Below are 23,169 nucleotides of genomic sequence, written 5' to 3'. Positions count from 1 at the left end.
GTTGTCGGCGTGTGATTGGTGAACTTGATTTGCGAAAAATACTAGTCCCGGGTCCTCAGTGGTGTGGCAGCTGAGGAGGGTGCCCTTTTTTCCTTCGGTGATGTGGAAGCGAGCTTCAGTTGAGTAATCGCCATTGACGACGGTGGTGCAGATGACTCCTCGTAATGGCAGTGGGTCAGTGCCCCCGTAGGTGTAGATGCGCGCGCTCGAGGGCGCAAGCGTGGGCTTGGGCGACATTTGCTCGTATTGTTCAGAATCCATCACGTTCACCGACGCCCCGGTGTCAATGAGCACCCTCATCTCGGTGCCCTCCGCTGAGATGGTGCACATGGGTGGTGGTCTTCTCTTCGTGGATATCCTACTAACATATGATATGACGTACACTTCATCGTCGTCATCATCTTCATAGTGCGGCCTTCTTTCCTGCGCTTGATTGTCAGGTGGCGGGTGCTCCGGCTCCAGCGATAGTTGTCTCACTCTTTGCGTCATAGACCTGGGTCCATATCCTCCTCTCGACCTAGGGGCGTTCGGTCGGTATCTCCCACCTTGGCACACTGCTGCAAAGTGATTGAGCCTACCACACTTTGAGCACGTCTTCCCTTTTGCGCTGCAGACCGCCGTCGGCGAATGGTCTCCGCCGCAATATGCACACTGGGCGTCACAGGCTTGCCACTGTCGAGGGCGAGCGCTTTGTGGCCTTCTTTGTGGCCACTCTTTCCTCCTTGATTGGAACCATCTTGGTAATAGCTGGCGGGGCCATGGGCGAGCGTAGGGCTAGTTCCATCTCGTCAGCCCTCGAATCTGACAGTTCATGGGAGCGAGCGAGAACGAGGATTTCGTCCAGCGTAATCCCGGGCTGTCTGAGGATAAGTTTTCTGAGCAGCTTTGACCTGCACCCCACGATAATTTGGTCTCTGATCTCTTCCCTTGGGTTGGTGAATGGGCAGCTACTGGCCAGTCGACGCAGTCTGGCGTAGTACATGTCTACGGACTCGGCTTCTGTCTGCCAGGCTCTTTTGAACTTAAATTTCTCGTAGTCATTGTTCAGTTGGGGGTCAAAATGGGCGTTAAGCGCATCGACCGCCGCGTCGTACTCAACTTCTTCACCCGTGTCCGGGAGAGTCTCGAAGAGGTCATAGATTTCCGGGCCTCCATATAGGATCAGGAGAGACCTCTTGACTGTATTGTCGGTCTCGCGGGTGCCCTTGAAGTATAGATTCAGTCGGCCCAACCACGCCTTCCATCGCGGCGCCGCAGTCGCCGGGTCGGCCGACTCGCTGAAGGGGGGAAGAGGAGCGACCCCTGTGTGGGCATGGCTGACCATCTGCGGGCCGACAGTGCGATTCGGAAGTGGGCCAGCGAGGTTCTGTTGTGCTGGGCCTGGCACAGGCGCCGCCGTCGCTGCACCACCTTGAGTGGGGTCGTTCATTGCGTTGCTGTGAGTGGGCGCTGAAAACTCTCTCCTCCCCAGGGAAGCAGTATGAGGCGCAGTGAGGGGTAGCTGCGGGCAGTGTCGCGGTATGTGTGGTCAAATGGAATTTTCAGGCAGCCAGTATGACAGGAGATGGACTACTGGTGCGCCACAGTGCAAGAGCAATGCTGTCCCCAGTGAAGTAATGCAAACTGATTGCTTTCGCCAATGCTTGTTAGAACTGAGCTTAGCAAGGAGAGAATGCCAGAGATCGACGAGTTGCCTGTGCCAGTGCTTGATGAATTCGCCGATGAGCATGTGCCAGTGTTTGCCGATGGGGGCGCGGCAGAGATCCCACGACGGACAGGGCAGACGGGACAGGCAGAGCAGGCTCGGAGCCGACGTGCACCGTCGCTCCTCTTCACCCCTCCCCCTCTGGGGCAGCGCACGTGACAAGGGTTCCGCGCCTGGGGCTCAGCAGTGACAGAGATAGAGCCCTGGGTGGGAGTGGGGGGGGGGGGGGCCAGGACAGGCCAGGCCGCAGGAGCGCTGTGCGGGCGTGGCCAAAGGCACACACTCACCCGGTCTTCACGCGAGGCGAGCCCCCGCCAGCTGAACACGCTCCGAGCAGCGGAGACGCGCGGGCAGGGCTCAGGCCAACACGCGGGTTGGAAGGGACCAGGAGATCGGCCGCGTTCCCTCAGGCGGATCACTCGGGTGGGTCCCGCTGCCAGGTCAAGCGGTGTCGGCGAAGGACGGTCGAGGCCAGAATGAGGTGGCAGGGCACGCGTGGGAGCGTCACCGTCCTCGTCGCCAATGTTGCAGGCGAGGTCAGGGCCTCGCACGTGGTCAGGGGGCGCTGCGATCACGGACACAGGCACACAGGTTGACAGGTATGCCGGAAGACCCCGAGCGGTCTTCCGACGTTTATTTTATACCCCGAGGCGAGCCCGCCCGAGGGTGCGTGTATGCGTATCCAGTTGTTACAATGTTGGTTAGAGGCCGGGTGGCTCTCTACAGGGTTAAATGTACAAATGCAGATTCCCAATAAACCTAATCATTTAAATTGTTTTATTTAGAACGTACCACTTGCATAGAAGTCCTGGAGATGTTTGTGAACCCCCTAACTCTTAGACTACGCTTAAAATATAATAAATTCGTATGCTGTTTCTCTTCAAATACCCTCTTTTTCATCCCTTGCCTTCCCCTTATGTTTCCTTCCTGATTTCCCTGCACAAGGGTTCAAATACACTCTTTTTCACCCCTTGCCTTCCACTTATGTTTCCTTGCACAAGGGACAGCAAACCATATGTATGGGCTCGAATTTCGTTAATGCACTCTATTAAAACTATGTTTACGTTTTCTTGGCAGTCTCCTAGAAAATTTCAGAAACTAACCCAATGAATTAAGTGTTTATAACAATATAGTTTCATGTGCTAAAAAATGTGATTGTGTCAGTCAGTTTGTAGTCGCTGCTACCCTTTGTATAGATCCAGCTTATAGGTTGTGGCCTCCATTCAATCCGCTAATCATATTATTGATCCTCTGGTCTGAGTGACCAATCTGTCTCTATTGTTGTTTTGGGCGTACATCTTTGTACATGGGTGGAAATTTTCTTCAGGGTCTTCTTTGGAGCAGCAACAGTGAGAGACACACACAGTTGTACCTATGGTTGATTCAATAAGGTCTTTGTATTGCATTGCAAGTGTGATATTTCTTATTTCTTCAATCATTGACTTGCGGGTGGACACCTTTAACTATCAGCACAACTGGCCTCTGACATACAGATCAATGGTGGCAGTGGAACATCTCTGTACAAAATGGAACTCTGCATGAGTAGTCTCCAAATGGATGCTCTCTGGTTCAAGGAATGGCTAACACATTGTGAGGCTGGAAGGTAATTGGCCACCAGTGAGCAGATTTTGTGAAGTGAAGTGTGCCGGTGGTTGTTTTGTTTGTGGGCATTAACAAGAGACCATGTAAACAGGCCATCTAAATCTTTCCAAGATGGCTGCTGTGAGGATGGATCTCAAATGGCTGAACAATCTGTCTGTACACTGGGGCAATGTGCCACCATGCTGTTCCTGTCTCCCGATTGCCCCAAAGCAGTGCATGCTGACCTAAAACAACAGGAATGAGGTAGAAGTGTACTGCTCCTCTGCTTTTCAGTAACTGTCAGTGCCCGGGTGAGTCACAAAGATGCTTTCGTCTCATCCTTGTGATCGCTAGCACTCAAATTAGCTACCCTAAGGCACTGTTGTATTCGATCAGAGACTTCAATGCATTCATCATTTCTAGGTATTATGGCCTCAGAGCGGGGTGTGGTGGCAGGTAGGTTTGTAGCTTAGGGCGGGGGGGGGGTCAGAGTAGTGCTGACCTTAACTACGCATACCCCTTTATCATTCATACCTTAACCACAAAATTGTGTGGTAAAGCCATGTGTGGTAAAGGAGTGTGTGGTTAAGACTCATTTGTGGTTTGGGCTGCGTGGTAGAGGCACGTGTGGTTTAGCCATGCATGCGTCTATCATACAACCATATATTGTTTTGACAGACATAATTTTGTACATATTTTTAATTGCCCAACTTTGTTTGATGGCTGTCTTGTTAGAAAGCTTATGTACAAGCAATAGGCTTGAGTTGGTTATGGTGGCACACCAGTGACCAGGACTCTAGGCCTGATTGACGTATTTGGAAAAGTGATATCAGATGGCAGAGGAGCCGATGTGCTTTATTTTGAAAGGTTACTAGAAAGATATTAGAGCTCGCTTATTCACTGTGAAAAGTTGCTGTTAAAGCCAATAAGCCTTTAAGGGTGGAACCTCTGCACAAAACCATTCTAATCATTGGTTGCTGCCATATTTGTTTGCTTATTTTTCACTGTAATCACATAACTGACACTTTCGGCAGGTGCATTCTGTTTAACGTTATTTCATAAATTTTGAATATACTTGTGGGCAAGTCTGCATGTAAGCATGAATCCGCAGTGGATGAATAGATGCATAAGTGCAAGGATGAGTGACTTCGCCTGAGCTCATCAGTGATGGAAGAGGCACTTTCTGTTATAATGCAGACTTATGGGCCAGTGCTAGTTTGAAAGATCTATTCTGCAAGATGATTTGATTTGTTTTAATGGCAGTTTTATGTTTGTGACTTATTTTGAGTTGGCAAGGTGTTATATTCTGGTCTTCTCCTTCTCTGCTGCTCAGCCTGTGTGTGTAATGTCATTGGAACGTTCGTGTATGCATGGTTTGAATGTGTGATCAGTTTGAGTGAGTGGGGCTGAGCAGCTGGATGCTGCTCCCGGTGGGGCCTTCCTTACTACCAACTATGTCTAATAAACCAACTTAAGAATACCTACTATTATTGGATTTACTTATTTTACAATGTACATTTAACATTGTAACACAAGGCCTGCCAAAGATGGAGGAGTCTTCCTCACTGGACCAAGGGGGAGTTACAGAACAGTTCGAGAACGCATTACATGCTGATGATGTTCTGCAGGGAGGATAGAAAAGTATAAGAGACGAGTAACATTTTATCTCCAGGGGTGGTTTTATTTTTTAAACATATTGAACAGTGGTGCAACGTACAATGAACTATAGCTAAATAAATATACTTCACGGGAATTAATTCTATGTTAAAGAAAGAGTCCGCTTTCTGTAGTGTTTCGGCAGAAAGTATCTTACTAAATATTGTTTTGGTGGTCCCAACAATTCCAAAATGCCAGGGAGGAATAGACTACATAATTTGGACATTGTCAGTGGAGTCTCACTCTGCATGATACGCTCCATGATTAACTATATTTTTTGCATTCATTATGCGCAAGAAGTGTACTTTGGCAACCATGAGGTTACTGATGAAGACTCGCATCTAGAACTTTGACCAGGACTGATCTAGTCTCCCAGGCTGAAGGGTTACCTGCATGCGTCCCAGTCGGACATTGGATTTTATGAAATGGTTCAGTAACTTAAAAAAAACCTTCAACAATTTTGTGGCGACCTGGCAGAGAATGCAGATAGTAATTGTTTGCAAAACAATTTAATATTAGGCACTTTGGAAAATGGCTTTTCAAGGACCTTGGAAAATGATACCTTATTGGTCTCTTAAAGTGAACCCCAAAATTAATCTCTATAGTCCTACAACAGCATGAAATGCTGAACAGTGGGTGTCGAATAGGACGCCAGCTGATAGTTGTTGACCTGTAACTTCAAGGACTCTGGGGGCGTCATAGAGATGCAAACAAATGTGTATTCAAGGTTGGTTGGTTGTACGACTACACTGTAAGATCTAATCTGATAACTACCAATATTTTTGTGAATGCTTTAGGGAGGCGAAAGGTGGGCAGCAGATGTCAGGCGGATCGCAACTGACCTTTGTCAGTTGTGTTAATAATTTTGTGTGTGATATATTATTTTTTTTCATTTGGTTTTAGGGATCCTGCCAGCAGTAATTCAGTTTCTTTGATTATTCCAACTCAACCCTTTTGGACATAGAAGTTTAAATTAGTGGAGGAAAGGATTTCTCTTGGGCTCTCTTTTATCCAGCGGCAGTAATAAGATTTTTAGGGTGGGATAAATAGTGGAAACAAGTGGCTAAGGCGAAGGGCTCCTCAGTGGAAGATCTTCTGCCTTGCAATAAAATACTTAAAACACGTTTGCAGTCTGATAAGTACCTTTCTGCTTTATGCCATAGCTACGAGGTACAATAAAAACGAAGTAAGTTTTATTTAAGCATGTTACCGGATTAATAACTTGTTGAGACTCTCCTCAAATCAATAATCCAAAATCTGTCAAATTTACCAGGAATTGAATGACGCATGGAAAATGGTTTCCTGTGATAACTATATGAACCCTGATAGCTTTTGGTCTGATAAGTATGTTTGTGGGACAGGAATTTGGAGATCCTTTCTACCTTTGACCCAAAGTGATGAAATGCGTTTTAAATTGGCATCTTCATACTGATTAGCGTTATGTATTTGGTTTCAGAGAAATTAACACGTTAGTTAAAATATCTTATTGTGTTAAGATATGAAAGTTGTTTTTCTAGTAATATGCATAGAAATGGTTCAGGGTTGAATATGAAGGTTTGAGACCGTGTCTGGGATTCAAATCTCAGTTAACCGCACATAAAATATTTTCTTTCGTGCATTGTTACAAATGTACGATTTATTATTGGTATTTGTTATTTCCAAATATTTTTTTCATTTATTTCTCAGATTCTTAAGGTTAGGAATCTGCAACAAATTAAGTTCTATAGTTATTGAATGTATAGCAAGAATACTCAAACACACCATGTGTAATTACCATTAGGGTGTTTTTCTGTATCTGGGCAAAACCCTTGGAATATGTTTTGTGTCAAAACACGTGAGGCACCGAAGTGAATAATTCAGTAGCTGACTGAGTATAATTTGAAAATAAATGGCAGATCTAACCATGTTTAGAATATATTTGCCATGAACATGATATCATTAGTCGGCTTTTGGCATCTGTGCTCTATAATTTTATTGTATATACTTGGTATAGCATTCTGAAGTTTTGAGTTTATGCAAGTGAGCGGGAAAGCGTATGCAAGTGAGCGGGAAAGCGGAGAAGAGTGTATGTCGGAAAACGTTTGACATAAAGGATGTGCTACATATGACTTTGTTTTAATCTTTAGAGCTGGTGTATGAATAATTAAGATTAAGGCAAAAGAAGTTGTGTGTAACAAAAAAGAAACCGAATTACCTCAAGGTAAAGGAGTGGAAGAAAATATTAAGAATTTGTGATCAACTTAATTTAGAGGTATGTTTTTAATTTCATTTATCATATTAAGAATGCTAATTGGTTCACTCTAATCATTAAAGCTCTGTAATTGAGAGCATTTAAATAGTAAAATCCCGTACTCTAAAATTTATAACCTGGGATATGAAGGAAGAGTTCCCTAATGGTACCTAAATAACTAATAAAAAAAATAAGGTATAAGAGGATGTATATTGAATAGCTGTATTATGAACTAATACAAAGGTGGCGTGTTCTAATAAAATTGTATTGTCCGGTCTTACTATGTTTTAAAATTACTACTGAAATGAGTTGATGTATGGGCCATGGTTTATTGTGTGTTTGGTTCATGTTAATTTTCAGCCATGGTAAAGCGGCAAGACTGGTATGGGTTACTCATGCCTATTTACTTATTTCACTGAAAACTCGATTTACAATACTTAAAATTAACAGAATAATCAGTGAAATATATTTAATTTGAAAGTTAATGTTTTGGAATGATTTGAGCGATTGGTCCCTCCAATTATGTGTTTCCCAAATACAGGGGGTTGCATCTCAGGGGTAGTCTCGTCTACTAAACAATGCTGCGCCATTTATTTTTTGTATTGACCCAGGTTTCTAAAGTAAATAGGTGCAGCCTAGCCTGGAGCCACTCTGCTAATCAACCATCTGCTAAACATCTAACTAACACATTTCCCAGTATTCCTGTGCACCAGAAGTGTAATTGTTCTGTCTTTCCTCCTTACTCGCACCTTCCATCCCTCCCACTTTAAATTCCCTTCTAAGATTTCTCACCCTGTAGTCCAGCCCTCTACATATTTCGGATCTTCTTAAATGGGAAAGACCTGATCCAGTACCTCCCATAGTGTAGGGGATGTAGGATCCAATGGAATAAAGAACGTGGAACTTACATGTATGGAAGAGACACTTGTCCAATAATTATGACCACATGCAATTGCCACCTATGCATCCAATGAGACAAATGTATTCTGTTTGTGTTGTAGCATACTAATTAGCTTGCCTTTTTCTTGACAAATTTTCAAATGCATAAATAAGGTCGGAAGATAAAATAAGTGAGATCAAAGCCAATAAAGGCAATCTGTTTACTCAAGCTCTGGGGGCAATGCGTATGAAGTCAAATAAATGAATGGTGGCAGAAACTGCTGCAAGATATGTTGCATCCTTTCTTCCTTGGAAAAGGAAAGCAACATGTGCACCCCATGCACCACATTTATGATGCAGTATGTATACAATCATACTGTTGATAACATGTATATAGCACACGTACAGACGGAATAGTTTTTTAGTCTTTTATATAGTAGTTGCTGTTTGCTTCTCAGCTTAGTAGTAGTGCATTCTACTAACCTCAAACATGAATGTTTACATTCACCCAGCAGAACTTAATATTTGAGCTCTCCAGTTTCAGTGGGGGTGTTTTTTGTGGCCTGTTAAACTACTGTTACCATATCACACCTGATCTTGCGTATTGTCCTCCTTAAACACATGAACCCACAGATCTATTGTGCAAATATTCATGTGTGTTACCAGCACACTGACTTCTGTAGCAAGCACAACATCCACATCCACCCTCCTAACAAGATTCAAAGCTATGCTATATAGGTAATATACATATATCTAATTCTAACACATTAGTCCTGGGAGGTATCTAACTAGTAGGTGCTTTGGGAAAGTTGTACAGAGTTACTGTTGACAAATGTGAAAGGAGATAATTCAGACACAAACCACTTGCAGACGCGTGTAGTAGAAATTGTACGCTGGCAAGAAAGGCGCGCTTTTGGGCACCCTGGGGTGGAGATCCCCTCCTAAGAATAGCTTGTGCACATTCTAGAACACATAGATCTATATTAGTCATGTGGAATGTTCGGGTCCTCCGGTGATGTGTGTGACACCACTGAAGGTTGTCCTTCCTGCAAAGACATGGTGGGAGATTAGCATACCTATAGGAGACAAACCTAACAGATTATGAAGGGAGTAAACTAAAAAAGTGAAGGAGGCAATTGTTTACGTCCACATACTCCACTTATGTGAGAGGGGTGTCCGTTTAGGTGTCTCCGGGTGCCCCCTTTAGAATGCTTTATTTGAAGGTGGACTCTGAGGGCCAGTTTGCCCTTATTCAGGAGGGATGCGGAAAAACAGGTGGCTGGTGGGAGCGGCAAATAGGGGGAAAAACAAGGAAAATCTGTGAAACAAGGGACAAGCAAGAAAAAGCACCTAGAAAATGGGGGAAAGGAAGAGGAAAGCAGTAAAAACGAGGCAAAAGCAAGAAAAAGCACTCAGGAAAACGGGGGGGGGAAGCAAAGTGGTGCCGCAGTTGCAGCACTAGAGAGATGTACCTGAATGGAAAAAGTGCTCCTGTTACTCCCTTAAGTATGTCACTTATGGCTGATCAGACAGTGCTCCCTATGGTACCAGCAGCTAGGTATCGTGCCAGATATCTTTCAGACCAGTGGTTCCCAACCTTTTGACTCCTGAGGACTGAGTCACTACTGGAAGCTAGAGACCCCCAAGCAATTTGTACGATTTTAAATTTCAAATATTAACACAGTAATTCGCAAAGCATACACAAACAAGTACACACAAAACAAATACGCTAATTACTAAAAATTTTATTATTTTAAATTGGAAAATATGCAAAGTGGGACTCTGAGGGTTCTTCCACCCCCACTTCCCCAGACAATTTTGTACAAAAATTGTGCATTCTTCAACACGTTTGTCATTATGTATTTAATTGTATTGGCTTTTAAAGCTTAAAAAATGATGACCTTACTGTGAACCAGGATACGACAATCCTTGTTGGGGCTCTTCAATGGTTCCCTCACTATCACCCTACAAAAGTGTCATCTCTCCATAGCCCCTCTGTAACATGTATTTCATTTGTCTTATAGTACCTCTTATACCAGTGTAGGGTGTTGGAGCACTTTACATCGCGCACACACAGACAATGAATCATAATTTTGTAAATCAGTGTATAGAAAATGTTGCATAAGGCAAAGAGGACTACCAGGTGTAGGATTCACATGGTAGGCATTTTTTAAGAGTGCTTGCGCTGGAGACTCATACACTCAGGACTCAGAACATAACACAGTAGTTTGCATTGACGTTAATAACAAGAAGGCATTTCTATCCAAAGAAAACATTTGTAGCTGCATCAGGAGAGAACTTTTGTAGCTGCATCAGGGTATTGAAATACTGGGAAAAACCTAACTTACTAAGTTATACCATGCAGATTGCATGCAGCTCTTTGGCAGTTCATGGCTCACTGTGCTAGATTAAGATTGTAACTTATAAACTTAACAAAATCGCTGTGACCAAAGCAGCAACCCACTTAGCTATGCACATAAAATACCATTCCTTAAAATGCATGGTACACAATCTTTACAGCAGGCATATTAACCATCTGCGCTACCATAGATGAATCCAAGCTGCAACTAGACACAACTCTCCTAGATCTTCAGCCGGTACATTAGTCACTGGAGTTATCGTGACATTTTTATTGTTGGCCGAAAACTGCTGGTTATACAAGGAACGTTGTAATGCTGTTAAAACTGCTGCCTGTGGGCCCCCTGGGAATGTCCTGAACCCCTAGGGGTCAGCGGACTTCAGTTTGGAAACTGCTGTTTCACACCATTCCCCCCATACTACTGGAAATACTGGAGACCCTTTAATGGAGATTGCAACCAGAGGTCCTGTCGGACCTTCGTTCAGTGAAACACAAAGTGAGGCACTGACAATCTATCTGACTAATAATTGGTGATTGACAGCCATCAGGGTGACTGAGTGGGAAACACTGAAGACAGTAATGAGAAGAGAATGCATGAGCAAGGTCTAAGGCATCAGACAGCAATTATTTAGCGACCTAGGCACACTGGAAGAAAAGATAGCAAACCTGCAGAAGTGAGAAGATGATTCACAGGACATAAGGATGAAAGTTGTGGGGAGACCTAGGACTGACTGTACCAGTTTACTCTGTGGAAGTACCGGCAATGCCTCCATTGGGAAGGGGATAAGGCCAGCAAATTACTGGCCTGGATACTGAAGAGGAAGACTGAAAGACCACCCCTTATGAGCCTGAGATGGCCTGACAGAGCGATTGTGACAACGCAAGTGGAGATAAATAGAATGCTAGGAGACCACCTAATAAGACTTTATTGCAGGGCAACACAGCCCGTGCGTGACTCATTGCTACCTACCAGGAGCAGATTGACTTGCCCATGGTCCCACCAACGATCTGAGAGGAGCTCAAATCAGATCACACTGGAGGAGCTAAGAGAGGCTCTGGGGAAAAACACCGGGAGGTGATAGCTTCTCAGTGGTTTTCTATCAAACCTTTTCTGCCCACCTGACTAAGGCTACTGAAGAACTTTGGGACGGTCAGGGTGATGAGAAAGCTGGCCCTCGTGTTGGGAGAGGCAGCAGTCTGTATGTTGCAGAAGTCAGCCCCTTACCATGATCAAAGCTGGCACCAAAGTACTCTGTAAGCTCCTAGCTGAAGGACTGCACATGGTGGTGGGGCAGTGATCCATGATGACCAATGCGTCTTCATACCAGGCCGAAGTACAGCCATGGACCTGCCACAGTTGGCTCATGTACCGCACACTGTATACAACATTCAAGAGGACCTGGTGTTGGTTTAAGTTGATATAACAAAAGTGTTTGATACATTTCATTGGACATATCTGATGGAGTTCCTGACTGGCACAGGCTTCAGACGAATTTCTGTGACTGGATCCAGCTCCTATATAGCGGCACCAAGGAAAGGCTCAGAAATGAGTTGTGCCGGCTTACTGGGCTGTAGAACATGGCATTTGACAGGAATGTTTCATCTTGCCACTGCTCTTTGCCCTGGAATTAAAGCCACCATATATTAAGCTTCTGACTGAAATTGGGGATTGGGTCATTGAGATCGGGGATCCTGTTCATTTACTCACTATATGCAGATGATGCACTTTTTTATCTGAAGAGGCTGTGGTGGCTGGCCTAGATGAGTTGGGCTCCGGATTAATAGAGATAAAACATTGGCATTACTGCTGGGGATGCTGAGAGGTAGACCTGTTTCCGGTGCCTAATTTAGGTCTCAGATGGGAGGTGGATACATTCCCATTCTTGGGAAACATGGTGGCCTCCACAGCAAAGGGTCTCCATCGCCACACATAGACAGGATACAGGAGAGTCTGAAATCCTCCATAAAGTTTTGGAACACATTACCTCTCTGGCAGGGCATGTAGCTATCACTAAGATGGTCTTCCTGCCCTAGTGCCCCTATGTTGTTCAGAACTCTCGGTGTTCAATCCCTCGAAAGCACTTCAAGGCACTGACTTCCCTAGTGTGGGCAGAAGAGCAAAGCAGAATAGCACTTAACACTCTTAAAAAACAGACCAGGAGGTGGGTTGCATTGGACTACCTGAAATTGAACTGTACTATTACGCAGCAGTGCTACAGCATGCAGCACATTGGGCGGTGGACGGGATGACTGGGGAAGAAAGAGTGCTCAGCAGTACCAAATGGCAGTTGTGTGGAAGGAGATGGATGCAGACCTATGCTAGTCAATTGCAGGTTAAGGCTCCTTGTAGTAGGAGAACGCCATGGTATCAGAATAATATGGACCAAATATCGTCTGACAAACATTGTGTCCTAAATATTATATAGAATATTTTTCCCTGTTGGAGTTTTTAATTGAAAATCTATACCTCGTGGGGCAATAGTTTTGTAAATAATATGCAGGACACAATATTTATATCCAATAATATCTTTGTCGGCAATATTCGAACATACAAGCTGGATGGAGTTTAGAGGAGGGTGAAAGGAGATGATCGCCTGAGAAGTAGAGCGGAGAATCCGAGGAAGAAGATTTATCTGATGGCTTTGAAACAAATTCTGAATTGGGAGTGAGTGAGGAACAGCAATGAGAAATATCTGTCACTGGAAAACCGGTGGTCGGAAACCGAGATGTCACCAATGACTGATGTAGATGTGGGCAATTGCTATCATAGATTGAAAGTGGTTAAATAAATTCGGGAAGACAAGGTAACAAGTGAGCCTTTTGAGCACCACTTATAAGCCTCCTTTAAAGCTTAAGAGGCTAGGCCTTTTGACTCTAGAAAGCTGATGGCTGGAGAGGGGCAGACACACCAATTAACATGTTTACCTGCTGTCCAAATGCACACCTGTTTGGAATTAGACTTTTGAGACTGCTTTTAGAAAATGTGGTAGTAATTTTGAGGTTAGATGCAAGATGATCATCTTTAATTACTCTCATATTTGGGACATGCACATTTAAAGGCACTTTGGAATGTGAAAAAATCTAGGGGGAAAATTATTTTTCTTCATCATTGGAAAAGTAAATCTAGAGTGAATTATTTTATTTTGTCTAGGAATGGTCCAATTGACCATAGAGAATATATTTTATCTTACAAGACTAGAGGCTGCTTTAGGCATCTAATAGTACAGAGGATGAATATTTTTTTGCCTATCTCTAGTTTGGTGGGGCATGGCGAAGGGCATCAAATATTGCTGCTGAGCATCTTGCCCACAAGGCTGTAGTTCATAAAGGCACGGACACTGGCACTTTAGGCAGACTGACCCAAAAAAATAATATGCAAAAGCATTAGGTGATGAAAAAATCAATTGAATTGTAATGCATTACTGATTCTGAGCAGCATGTAATGGAAGCAAAGGGTAGGAGTCAGAAGGCAGAATATCATGAGATTTGATAGGATGTCACTAAGTGGAAGAGTGGAAGGAACTGAGGAAGATTAATCCAGTCAGAGGAACCCTTCTATGAAAGCCACTCCTGACCTAAATAGTCCAAGATTACATAACTTTCCTCTGCTTCAGTTCATGGCGAAGCAGTCAATGGTTACAAAGGTATATGGAAAGTATGTGTCAGCACTCAGGATATCTCAACGCACCACTAAGGAGATTAATAATGGAAAGGATTGGCACCAAACTAGCAAAAGAAGCTCTCAGCAATCTTACCCTACATTTCAGTAGAGATGTCCCTTTAGAACTGATTTGCATAGTTGAAGCTGCAGAGGCAGGAACATGTGAAGTGTCTACAGAGGAAATCCGATTTCTGGTAGGTGACGAGCCAATGAATACCTGTGAACTCTTCATCCTCTGTATCTGATCTACTTCTCCTAAGGTGTAATTTCCATTCTCTCCACTATTCAAGCAGCGTAGATTATCTCCAATCATTACACCATTAAATAGCCAGGACAAGCGGCTACAAATAAAGGCTCCACAAACTTCTCTAATATCACAACCAGATAATTACCACAGTATCTGAAACCGAATAGATGCAAGCAACCACTAAAGGAGGTTTCCCACATCAAACAAAACCTGGAAGATCAGGAATTTTAAGTTGCTAACTTTTCTTTGAGTCCATATCTTCGAGAAAAATATACAATTGTTTGAAAGAACCTGAGATGAACGCTACCAAAGGGTGAATGAAGAAATGGCTAAACTGCAGTGAAGAGTTTGAATAGGCCCAGGAGGTCAAACCTGTGAATAGTGGGCATCCAGAAAGAAGCTAAAGGAGGCTTACCTTGGATAAATTCATAGAAAATATTCTTAATCTGGACATCTGGTATTGTGGTGGGCAGATTGTTTAGGGGGAGTCTGTGGGGATGCCGAAGTGAGAAATATGGAAACAAGAAAGGTTGGTACTTCTCTTAAAATGGAGGACTGAAAGTGGGGGAATATTGTAGGAGATACTCAAATGGATAATGTTACAACATTAAATATGAATACAAATGATTATTAGTGTGATGAAATATGATTGAGCCTCCTTGAGCAGACTAAAGCAGACCTGTTTTCACCACAGGAAACGTGCCTCACACATAAAAACTAACTGTTGTTAAATGGATACTCTTGTGTACAGGAAACCAGACATACATTCTCATGTCTCTGAGGTGGTATTGGTCGGGATAACAATTGTAATTGGGAAAAATAGTGAAAACACTAATCATAGAACAGGAATACCATGCAGTGGGTAGTTCTGACACCTAAACAAGCAACCCAGTAGGTTTGTACTTGTATCTCTAGAACAGATGTTCCGCATTCTTAGAGAAACATTTATTAATACTGCTCTGATTTACAACCCCTTAAGTGGTGCGGAGGATTTTAATAGTGCCTTACAACTAATCGACAAACTTACTTAATCCAAAAAACAGATTAATGATCAAAGACACACGTGAATGAGATAGTACAATTGTTTCAAAGTAGCCTCAGTCTGGCCTATGCCTACGGAGTAGCATATCTGGACCCTCCGGAACTCTCACAAACACCAAATCCGGGGACATTTATAATACATACTCTGTTCTCAGATCCTCCCAATAGATAGAATAGAGATACTCCATCTAGTTTTATCAGATTATTGTCCTGTATGCGTATTCTGTCAAACAGGAGGTAAAGGAACCCCCTATAAAATGAAGCAGGAGGTCAATGTATTAATATTCTGAGATTGATTTAATCATCTACTACCTGGATCAGATTAAGGCAAAAGATAAGAGAAATGCTTGCCATGGAAATGCAGGAAAGAAAGCTCTTTAAAATTGCACAGGATATAGCTTCATGCAAGCCCAGTGACAGGAACATCAACATATTAGAGAAATTGAGAATACCGAACTTTGTAAGGTACAAATGAACTTGTGAACCCAAAAATATATAGCATTGAGTGATGAACAGAAAAATAAGGTTAGGTCCGAAATTAAAATCATGGCAGGAGAGAGAATGAATTATTGGGATACAAGACTGGGAAATGGTAGCTTTGGAGAAGGTAGCTGGAGTTTTATACACATGTTATAGAGAACTGTAGCAGGAAGTATTGAAGCCTCAACCTGCAAATATTCAAACTTTTCTAAATGATTTGAAATGGGAAAAAATTGGAGAATATGTTTTTAAATTGGCTATAGAAAAGGAAGCGATGGAGAAAATCATACGTTTAATGGCAGCTGCAGAAGACCCAGGTGGATTTTGAGGAGAGCTGTGCTAATTAGTTTGGTAGGTGCTGATGCCCCCTTTGCTTATATCGATATACATAAAAGTAAGGGGCAGAAGTTCTATAGTCCTTTCAACAAGGAAACATGATAACCTTCTAAAACTTGGGAAAAAGCCGGAGTGCTGCTCATACAACTCTGTAACTCTAGAAGATTCTTTCTCTGAAATTAGTCGGCTTCATAGGAGACATATTAAACCCGAATCAGACTGTATTTATCACAGGAAGACCCCCGGCCTTAAACACCCATTATCTCTTGGAGACCATCGACCTGACGTTGGGACTTCAACTCCCTCTGGCGGTTTGATTCTTGAATGCTGAAATGTCATTTAATGCAGTGAACTTTAATTCTTTGTGATAGTCTCCGACTATATGAACTTTCATTTCCAGTTCACTAGGTTGATAAGATCCTTGTACCACTGATCAAGCACATAACATGTACTTAATGGAGACTGGGGTTAATGGTAATCCCAGTAAAAGAGACACCATGCACAGATGACCAGTGTCCACCTTTGTTGCTCTTTTTATTGAGCCACTCTCTGAATGTATCCGCTCACAAGGTTCTAACTGTGTAGCCCAGGAAGTGTCTGGGACTACAAAAATTATATTATATGCTAACAATGTGGCCCTCACACCTGAAATAGAAAATCTAACATTAGCATTTAAAATTTGTCAACAGATTTCTAAAACATTGGGATACAAGATCAACATTAATTGTATCGGAACAGATCTGCCTTCAGAATTGTGCAATATGGCAACAACACAAGAGCTTAAATATTTGGGAATACAAGTTTCATCTTCGGTGAGTGACCTATTTTCCTAATTATGGAATTCTGTTTAATAAAATAAGAAAAGGTTTTGAAGCCTGGAAACGTTTCTTCATGTCCCGTAATGGGGCAGGTTAACAGTATTATAATGGTAGCCTTACCCCAATGTTTATTTCTGTTTCAAACCCTCCCGTTCCTTCTGGAGCCATTTTTCTTTATTTTTTTTAATATTTTTAATAACCAGATGGCTCTATCTTTTATATGGACCAATAAAAGATCCAGGGTAGGGACTACAAAAACATTTGCTCCACTGATGAAGGAAAGGTGGGCACTGACCAATTTAAAACTCGATTTCCTAGCATCCCTGTCCCACATAATACTGAAAACTATAAATGGATACACATCCTGAAATCATGCACTTTAAAGTAATGTTTTCAGTCATAGAAACACTGGCATTAGTACATTGGTTCCTATCCCAATTGGTCTGCATCTGTTGCTCTGATGTCAGAGTGAAGAAAGTAGAGGGGAGGAGATTTGGTGTGGCTGCTCTGCATCTGGTGGAAGAAATTTCCAGATTTTGCCCCAGGCGTCAAATGTGCAAACTGTGCAGTTGTCCCACCTGGGTTACAAAGGGCTAGGGACCAGAACGTATGCCGGTGGGTTTTGGTGGTCTTAATGCACCCTTCCTTATAAATTTACAATAGGTCCGGTTAGGCTTGAACTAAGGTGTCTTGTGTTATCTGCATTTGTAAGGCCCACTATCACCTGTAAGAGTATCCTGGTGCTGAGAAGGTTTGTCTGTGCCTGCCTAGCGTTGCCTATGGCTCGTTGGTTAATTGGAAAGCTAGATCTTCAGCTTCTTGCGGTATTCAAGAAATGTGGCCTGTGAGTTCAGGTTTAGGAGTGAGCGTTGAGAACTCCTGTTCTCCTGATCTAGTTCGGTGTATGCTTGCAAGTAGGAGTTCTGTGTAGCAGAGGTGTCTAGATCATTGGTGGAAGAAGGAGCCACTGTTCATGTAGGTGGGGCCTGAGTTGTGTAGTGCCTTGAATGTGTGTGTGTGTGTGCGGGGAATTTGAGATAAGCTTGTTTGTGTTTCAGGAGCCAGTAAAGTTCCTTGAGGGGTGGAGTGATGTGATGTTGGGAATGAGATTCCCTGCTTAGTTCTAGATGTTTTGTAGTCTTCTAGGGCCAGATGTATCAAGGAAGCATTTTGCGATTCTGAAATAGCGAATTTTACCGATTCGCTATTTTGAAATCGCAAAATGCAATGTATGTAGGGATCGTGAAATATTTTGCGATTCCTTAACATTCCCTCAAAGCGAATCACAAATTGTTATTCGCTATTAGGCAATGCATTCTCATTCATTCCTTTTGGCCTATATGCCCATAGGAATGAATGAGAATGCATTAGCAATTTGCGATTACCAAATTAGTAATGGCAATTTGCGAATGCAAGTCCAAGAGTGCTTGGGGCCTAAGACCCCCCCATTGATGCACCCCCAAAGAAGGTAAGTGTGCAAATATGGCGCACACCCACATGGCACGTTGAAAAATGCACTTTTGTGCATTTTTCAAAGGATTCGCAAATTACCATCAACTTGAAGTTGAGGGTAATTTGCGATTCCTAAATGCAAAGTCTTATTCAGCGAATGCTGCATGCATCACATTTAGGGAATCGCAAATTGCGATTTCCTAAATGGAGTTGCAATTTAGGTAATTGCAAAAAATTGCGATTACCTATATTGCGAATGCAAAAAGGTACATACATTGTAAAAAGCCGTTTTTGCATTTGCAAACGGGCCGACTCTGCGAATCAGCCCATTTGCGAACGCAAAAAGCCTTGATACATCTGGCCCCTAGTCAGTTGCTTGGTTATCCCATTGTAGAGGGCTTTCCCATAGTCCAACTTGCTAGTGACTAGGGTATGAGTGGCAGTTTTTCTAGTGCTGCTTGGGAGCCATTTGAAGATCTTTCTCAGCATCTTCAGGGTGTAGAAAGCAGGATACAGTGACGGTGTTGACTTGTGCTGTCAAGTCTAATTTGCTGTTGATGATTATTCTGAGGTTGGTTCTTGGTGTGGGTCCAATTTCAGCCAGCCATGAGTTGGAGTCCTATGGTGAGGTGTTACTAGCAAAGATCCCTACTTCTGTCTTGTCTGTGTTGAGTTTGAGACAGTTGCCCTTCATCCAGATAGAGACTTCGGTCATGCAAGCGGTGAACTTATTTCTTGTGTTTGGGGCTTGTCTGAAAGGGAGATTGAGTTGTGTGTCGTCTGCGTAGGAGAAAATGTTGATGTGTGCACGGATGATGTGGATAAGAGGGTTCATGTAAGCATTGAGGGTAGTGCTCAGTGAGTCTTTAGGCGCTCCGTGCATATGTTTGCGGGCTTCCAAGGAGTAAGATGCCAGGCTGATAGCTTGTGTTCTATCTGTTTGGAAGGAGCAGATCCAGAAGAGAGCAGGTCCTTGGATGCTGATCCCGTGCAGGTGCCAGATGAGGATGGGGTGGGAGACTTTGTCAAATACTGCAGAGAGGTCCAGGTGATTGGGATATGCTATGTCTCTGTCAAGGATAATGTGAATGTAGTCTGTGGTAGCGATGAGTGCTGTTTCTGTCCTGTGGTTAAGCCTAAATTTGGACAGCAAGGCATCGAGGAGCTGGTGGTTTCTGAGGCGTTGGTTTGCTAGTTTCTCAAAGACCTTTGCTGGGTATGGTAGGAGGGAGATGGGTCTATAGCTGGAAAGCGTGGCTGGGTCAGTGGATGGTTGACCAGGGACATGATGGTGGCTTGTTTCCAGGTTCCTGGGAATGTGGCTGAATTAATGGAGCCTTTGAGGTTGGTTGTTAGTGCATCGCTGATTGGTAGGAGTTCTTTGGTGAAGGCATGGTGGGGACAATGGTCAGATGGAGCCCCTGATTGGATGGTCTTCATTGTAGCTGCAATCTCAACTGTGGTGACAGCAGGCCATGTGGTTAAAGGTTCATTCATTAGCTGCGATGGGAAGTTTGGTTGTGATGGTGAAGGGGTCTGGTTGAGAGTCAAAGTATCTCTATATGAAGGTGATTTTGTTACAGAAGAATTCTGAGAGCATGATGCAACAGTCTTGTAAGGAGGTGATGTTTCTGGGGGTGGCAGAAGGTGTAGTGAAATCTTTGATGGCTAATATTTCCTTCCTGCTGTTAGTGCTGGCATTTGTTGATGGCATTGATGCGATCTTCAAGAGCTGTGCTGTGTTCCATATCTGCTGGCGTCTTAGAGCCGATTTGAATTATAATGGAATGATTTTCACTGCATACTTGAATTTGTATTTATTGTATAAGTCTGGATATTATGTTGACATTGACCTTATTAGTGCTTATTGTGATATTCTGGTGTATGAATTTAGTAACCAGTCCCAAGAGAAAGTGAGTTTGGAATTAATATGTAGTTTGGCTTTAAGACTCCTGAATGGTCACTCTCAACACTACATATTAAGTTCAAATGTAGACTTTATTAGATAATGTGCTTGTTTTCTGCAATTTATTCTGTGTCGAAATGTACATATTCAAATGCATGTTAGTAGTGATCATTTTCCATAAGGATTTACTTGCAAATTACCATTCCAAAAGGGAAAAATATACAAATTTAAAACATGGTTGAATTATCTGATTTCAAAAGAATAAGATAGAGTTCTACTTGATTGGAACAAATGAGCTGATGAATGAACTCGTGAGATTTAAGAACTACAATACTTTTGGTCTGATAATAACATTCTTGAAATATTTATTAAGTGTGCCAAATATGTTGTAAGATGAGGAATATTTAGTTCCAAGCATCAAATTGGTATATAATAAGGTATTAAGGAACATCAGAAAACTGTTGATCAAATCCAAAGAGTATTTACTGCAGAATATTATTCAGAAGTTAAAAGCAGAATATTATAAGGCAAATCAGGAATCAAAACCATGTTATTTTGTGACAATTCAGTTAATATTTTTGATGTTTGTGGTAAAAAATAATAGGGGTTATTCTTGAGGTATCTAAATCGGTTTAAAAAAATCATTTACAATGCATTAAGGCAATAATATTCTTTGTCTTATTTGGAAGACACCTTTAGAAATTATATAGGTCACTAAAGAGAATATTTATCTGCTAAAAGTTGAAGTACCGTCAGTCCATAGTGGAGACATGGAAATGGTACAGTCCAAAAGTATTGTAGCTTCCTCAGTTTGAATAGCAAGAAGAGACGATAGCTCTTGGGAAGCTTTTTTGATTCTCTTCCATGTTACTGGGTTAGTCATTTAAATTCCATGTTCAATTCCTTTTGGTTGGGTATTGGAGTCCCTCATAACTAGAATTGTGCTCAATTACACCCAATTTACAAGAACTGCTTTCAAAGTGATCTATGAAGTTGTAGGTTAACTTCCCTCTTAAATCATGATGCCACATGGTAAGCATTGTTCTTTTGAGTGAATTGAAGACCTGTCTTGCAAATGATACCAGTACATCAGTCTGGCTTAAGGCGTGCTGTAGTTTTACCCATGATAATATTATGGCCATTTCATTCATGGTTAATAAAGGGTTAAATAGTAGGCCTGGTAGAATATACAGTTTTATAGATTTTTTTCAATTGCCTTTGGGATTATGGTACGAGATGTGCCTGGCCTAGACTTTAAAAACAAAACAAATCTTGACCAGTCCATATTGGACTGGCCTGTGACTTTTTGCATCAGACCCCAGGAAAGTTGGACAACGTCTGGAAGTAGTAAATCAGATTTGCATATGAGCAAGACATCTCTTTGGAAATGTGCAGGTCTTTAGCATTTTCTGGAGTTCAGTCATCATGGATGGTCCTATTTTTGCCAGGAGTGAGTTTCAGATCTTGCTGTTTATACAGAGCACCTGTTACCATTAAAAGTGTATTCTTTCTGAAGATTGCAATGGGCTCAACAGAAGACCGCTAAGATTAGGGCATTCTGTTCTGCCATCATGACTATATTTTCAGGAGGATGAAGGTATGTGAAGTTTTGTGGAGGGTTGAGAGCTTTGAAAGAGCTACATCTGGTTTCTGGCAGCTGTAGCAGAGCTGCCGATTTGGTTCCTTGTTGTATTCAGTATGTAAATGTAGTCTATTTTTCATTTGCTGAAGTCTGTGTGTGTGTGTGTATATATATATATATATATATATATATATATATATATATATATATATATATATATATATATATATATATATTACCTACTGGCGGTCGCCAGTAGGTAGTTATAGTTAGGATAATTTTCAATGTTAAATCTCAACATTCTATTTTGAATAACTTTGGCGCCGGTTGACGAATCTGCCTGAAATTTTCAGGAAAATGGTCTCATGGCGGTCCGGTCCTTCCCTGAAAGTTTGGGGGGGATTCGTCAAGCGGGGGCCGAGATAAAAGGGGGGTCCCAAAACGCGTTTTCCCCATGTTAATTTCCATAGGGCGGTCGATTTCACTTTTAGCTCGAACGGCTGAATGGATTTCCACCAAACTTGGCAAAATTGTAGGGACTGGTAGCCCGATGTGCCTTTGCTATGTCTCAAGATATGTGCTCCAGTGGATTTTGAGTAATTTAGGTCCAAAAAAATATATATATCTATAGCAGCGCACAGGTGCGCGCACCGGAGTGCGCTCCAGGCGCGACACGCGAGGTGCGCATGGAAAGCTGATTGGCTCTCGGGTGTCTGTAAACATTCCAAACAGTCCAGAGCGGTCGCCATCTTGTGTCTCGGTAAAATCGAGACATAAGAGGTGGCTAAAACAAAGTGGGAACTGACCATAAGGCGTCAGGGATAGACCCCTTTGACCCCCTAGGTTTGATGTGGGGGCTATAAAAGGGCCCCGCGGGGCATTTAAAATATTTTTTTTTTTTTCGTTTTGCGCGGGGGAAGCGCTCGATGCGCGCACCAGGTAGCGCACCGGGGAGCGTAAAATGAGGGAAAAAGATGACAGAGTTTTAAAAAAATGAAGTTTTCATTTAGAAATTGGAGGTAGTTCTTAAAAGAACTTTTTTTTTTCTTCTTTTTGTTGTTTTATATTTTTTTTGTGTTTTTGGAACTTTTTAAACTTTTTTTGGCTTTTCAAAACAGTTTTATATTTTTTTTGTATTTTTTAGGGGGAGAAACAAAAAAAGGGAATTGAAACTGGCTCAACTGGAGCAAAAAAACAAAAAACCCAAAAAATTATTTCTTTTTGGGGCACTTGTGA

General features: G+C 42.4%; 1 protein-coding gene across 3 annotated transcripts in view; it reads left to right on the top strand.

Moving 5' to 3' along the window:
• Positions 1 to 23,169, top strand: part of LOC147724068 (BTB/POZ domain-containing protein KCTD1) — a 228,548-nt gene that overhangs the window by 91,626 nt on the left and 113,753 nt on the right. For 2 of the 3 annotated variants that reach the window (XM_086965664.1, XM_086965666.1), the window contains exon 2: positions 16,865 to 16,987. The exons of the other annotated variant lie outside the window; for it this stretch is intronic. In XM_086965664.1, the coding sequence (XP_086821790.1) occupies positions 16,937 to 16,987 (51 nt within the window). In that variant the 5' untranslated portion in view covers positions 16,865 to 16,936. The remainder of the gene's footprint in view (positions 1 to 16,864; positions 16,988 to 23,169) is intronic. 3 annotated transcript variants of the gene reach the window in all.

This window comes from Lissotriton vulgaris, chromosome 4_1 (genome assembly GCF_964263255.1).
Source record: "Lissotriton vulgaris chromosome 4_1, aLisVul1.2, whole genome shotgun sequence".
NCBI lineage: Eukaryota > Metazoa > Chordata > Amphibia > Caudata > Salamandridae > Lissotriton > Lissotriton vulgaris.
The sequence above is the reverse complement of the archived record's forward strand: the minus strand, read 5'-3'. Positions and strand labels throughout refer to the sequence as shown.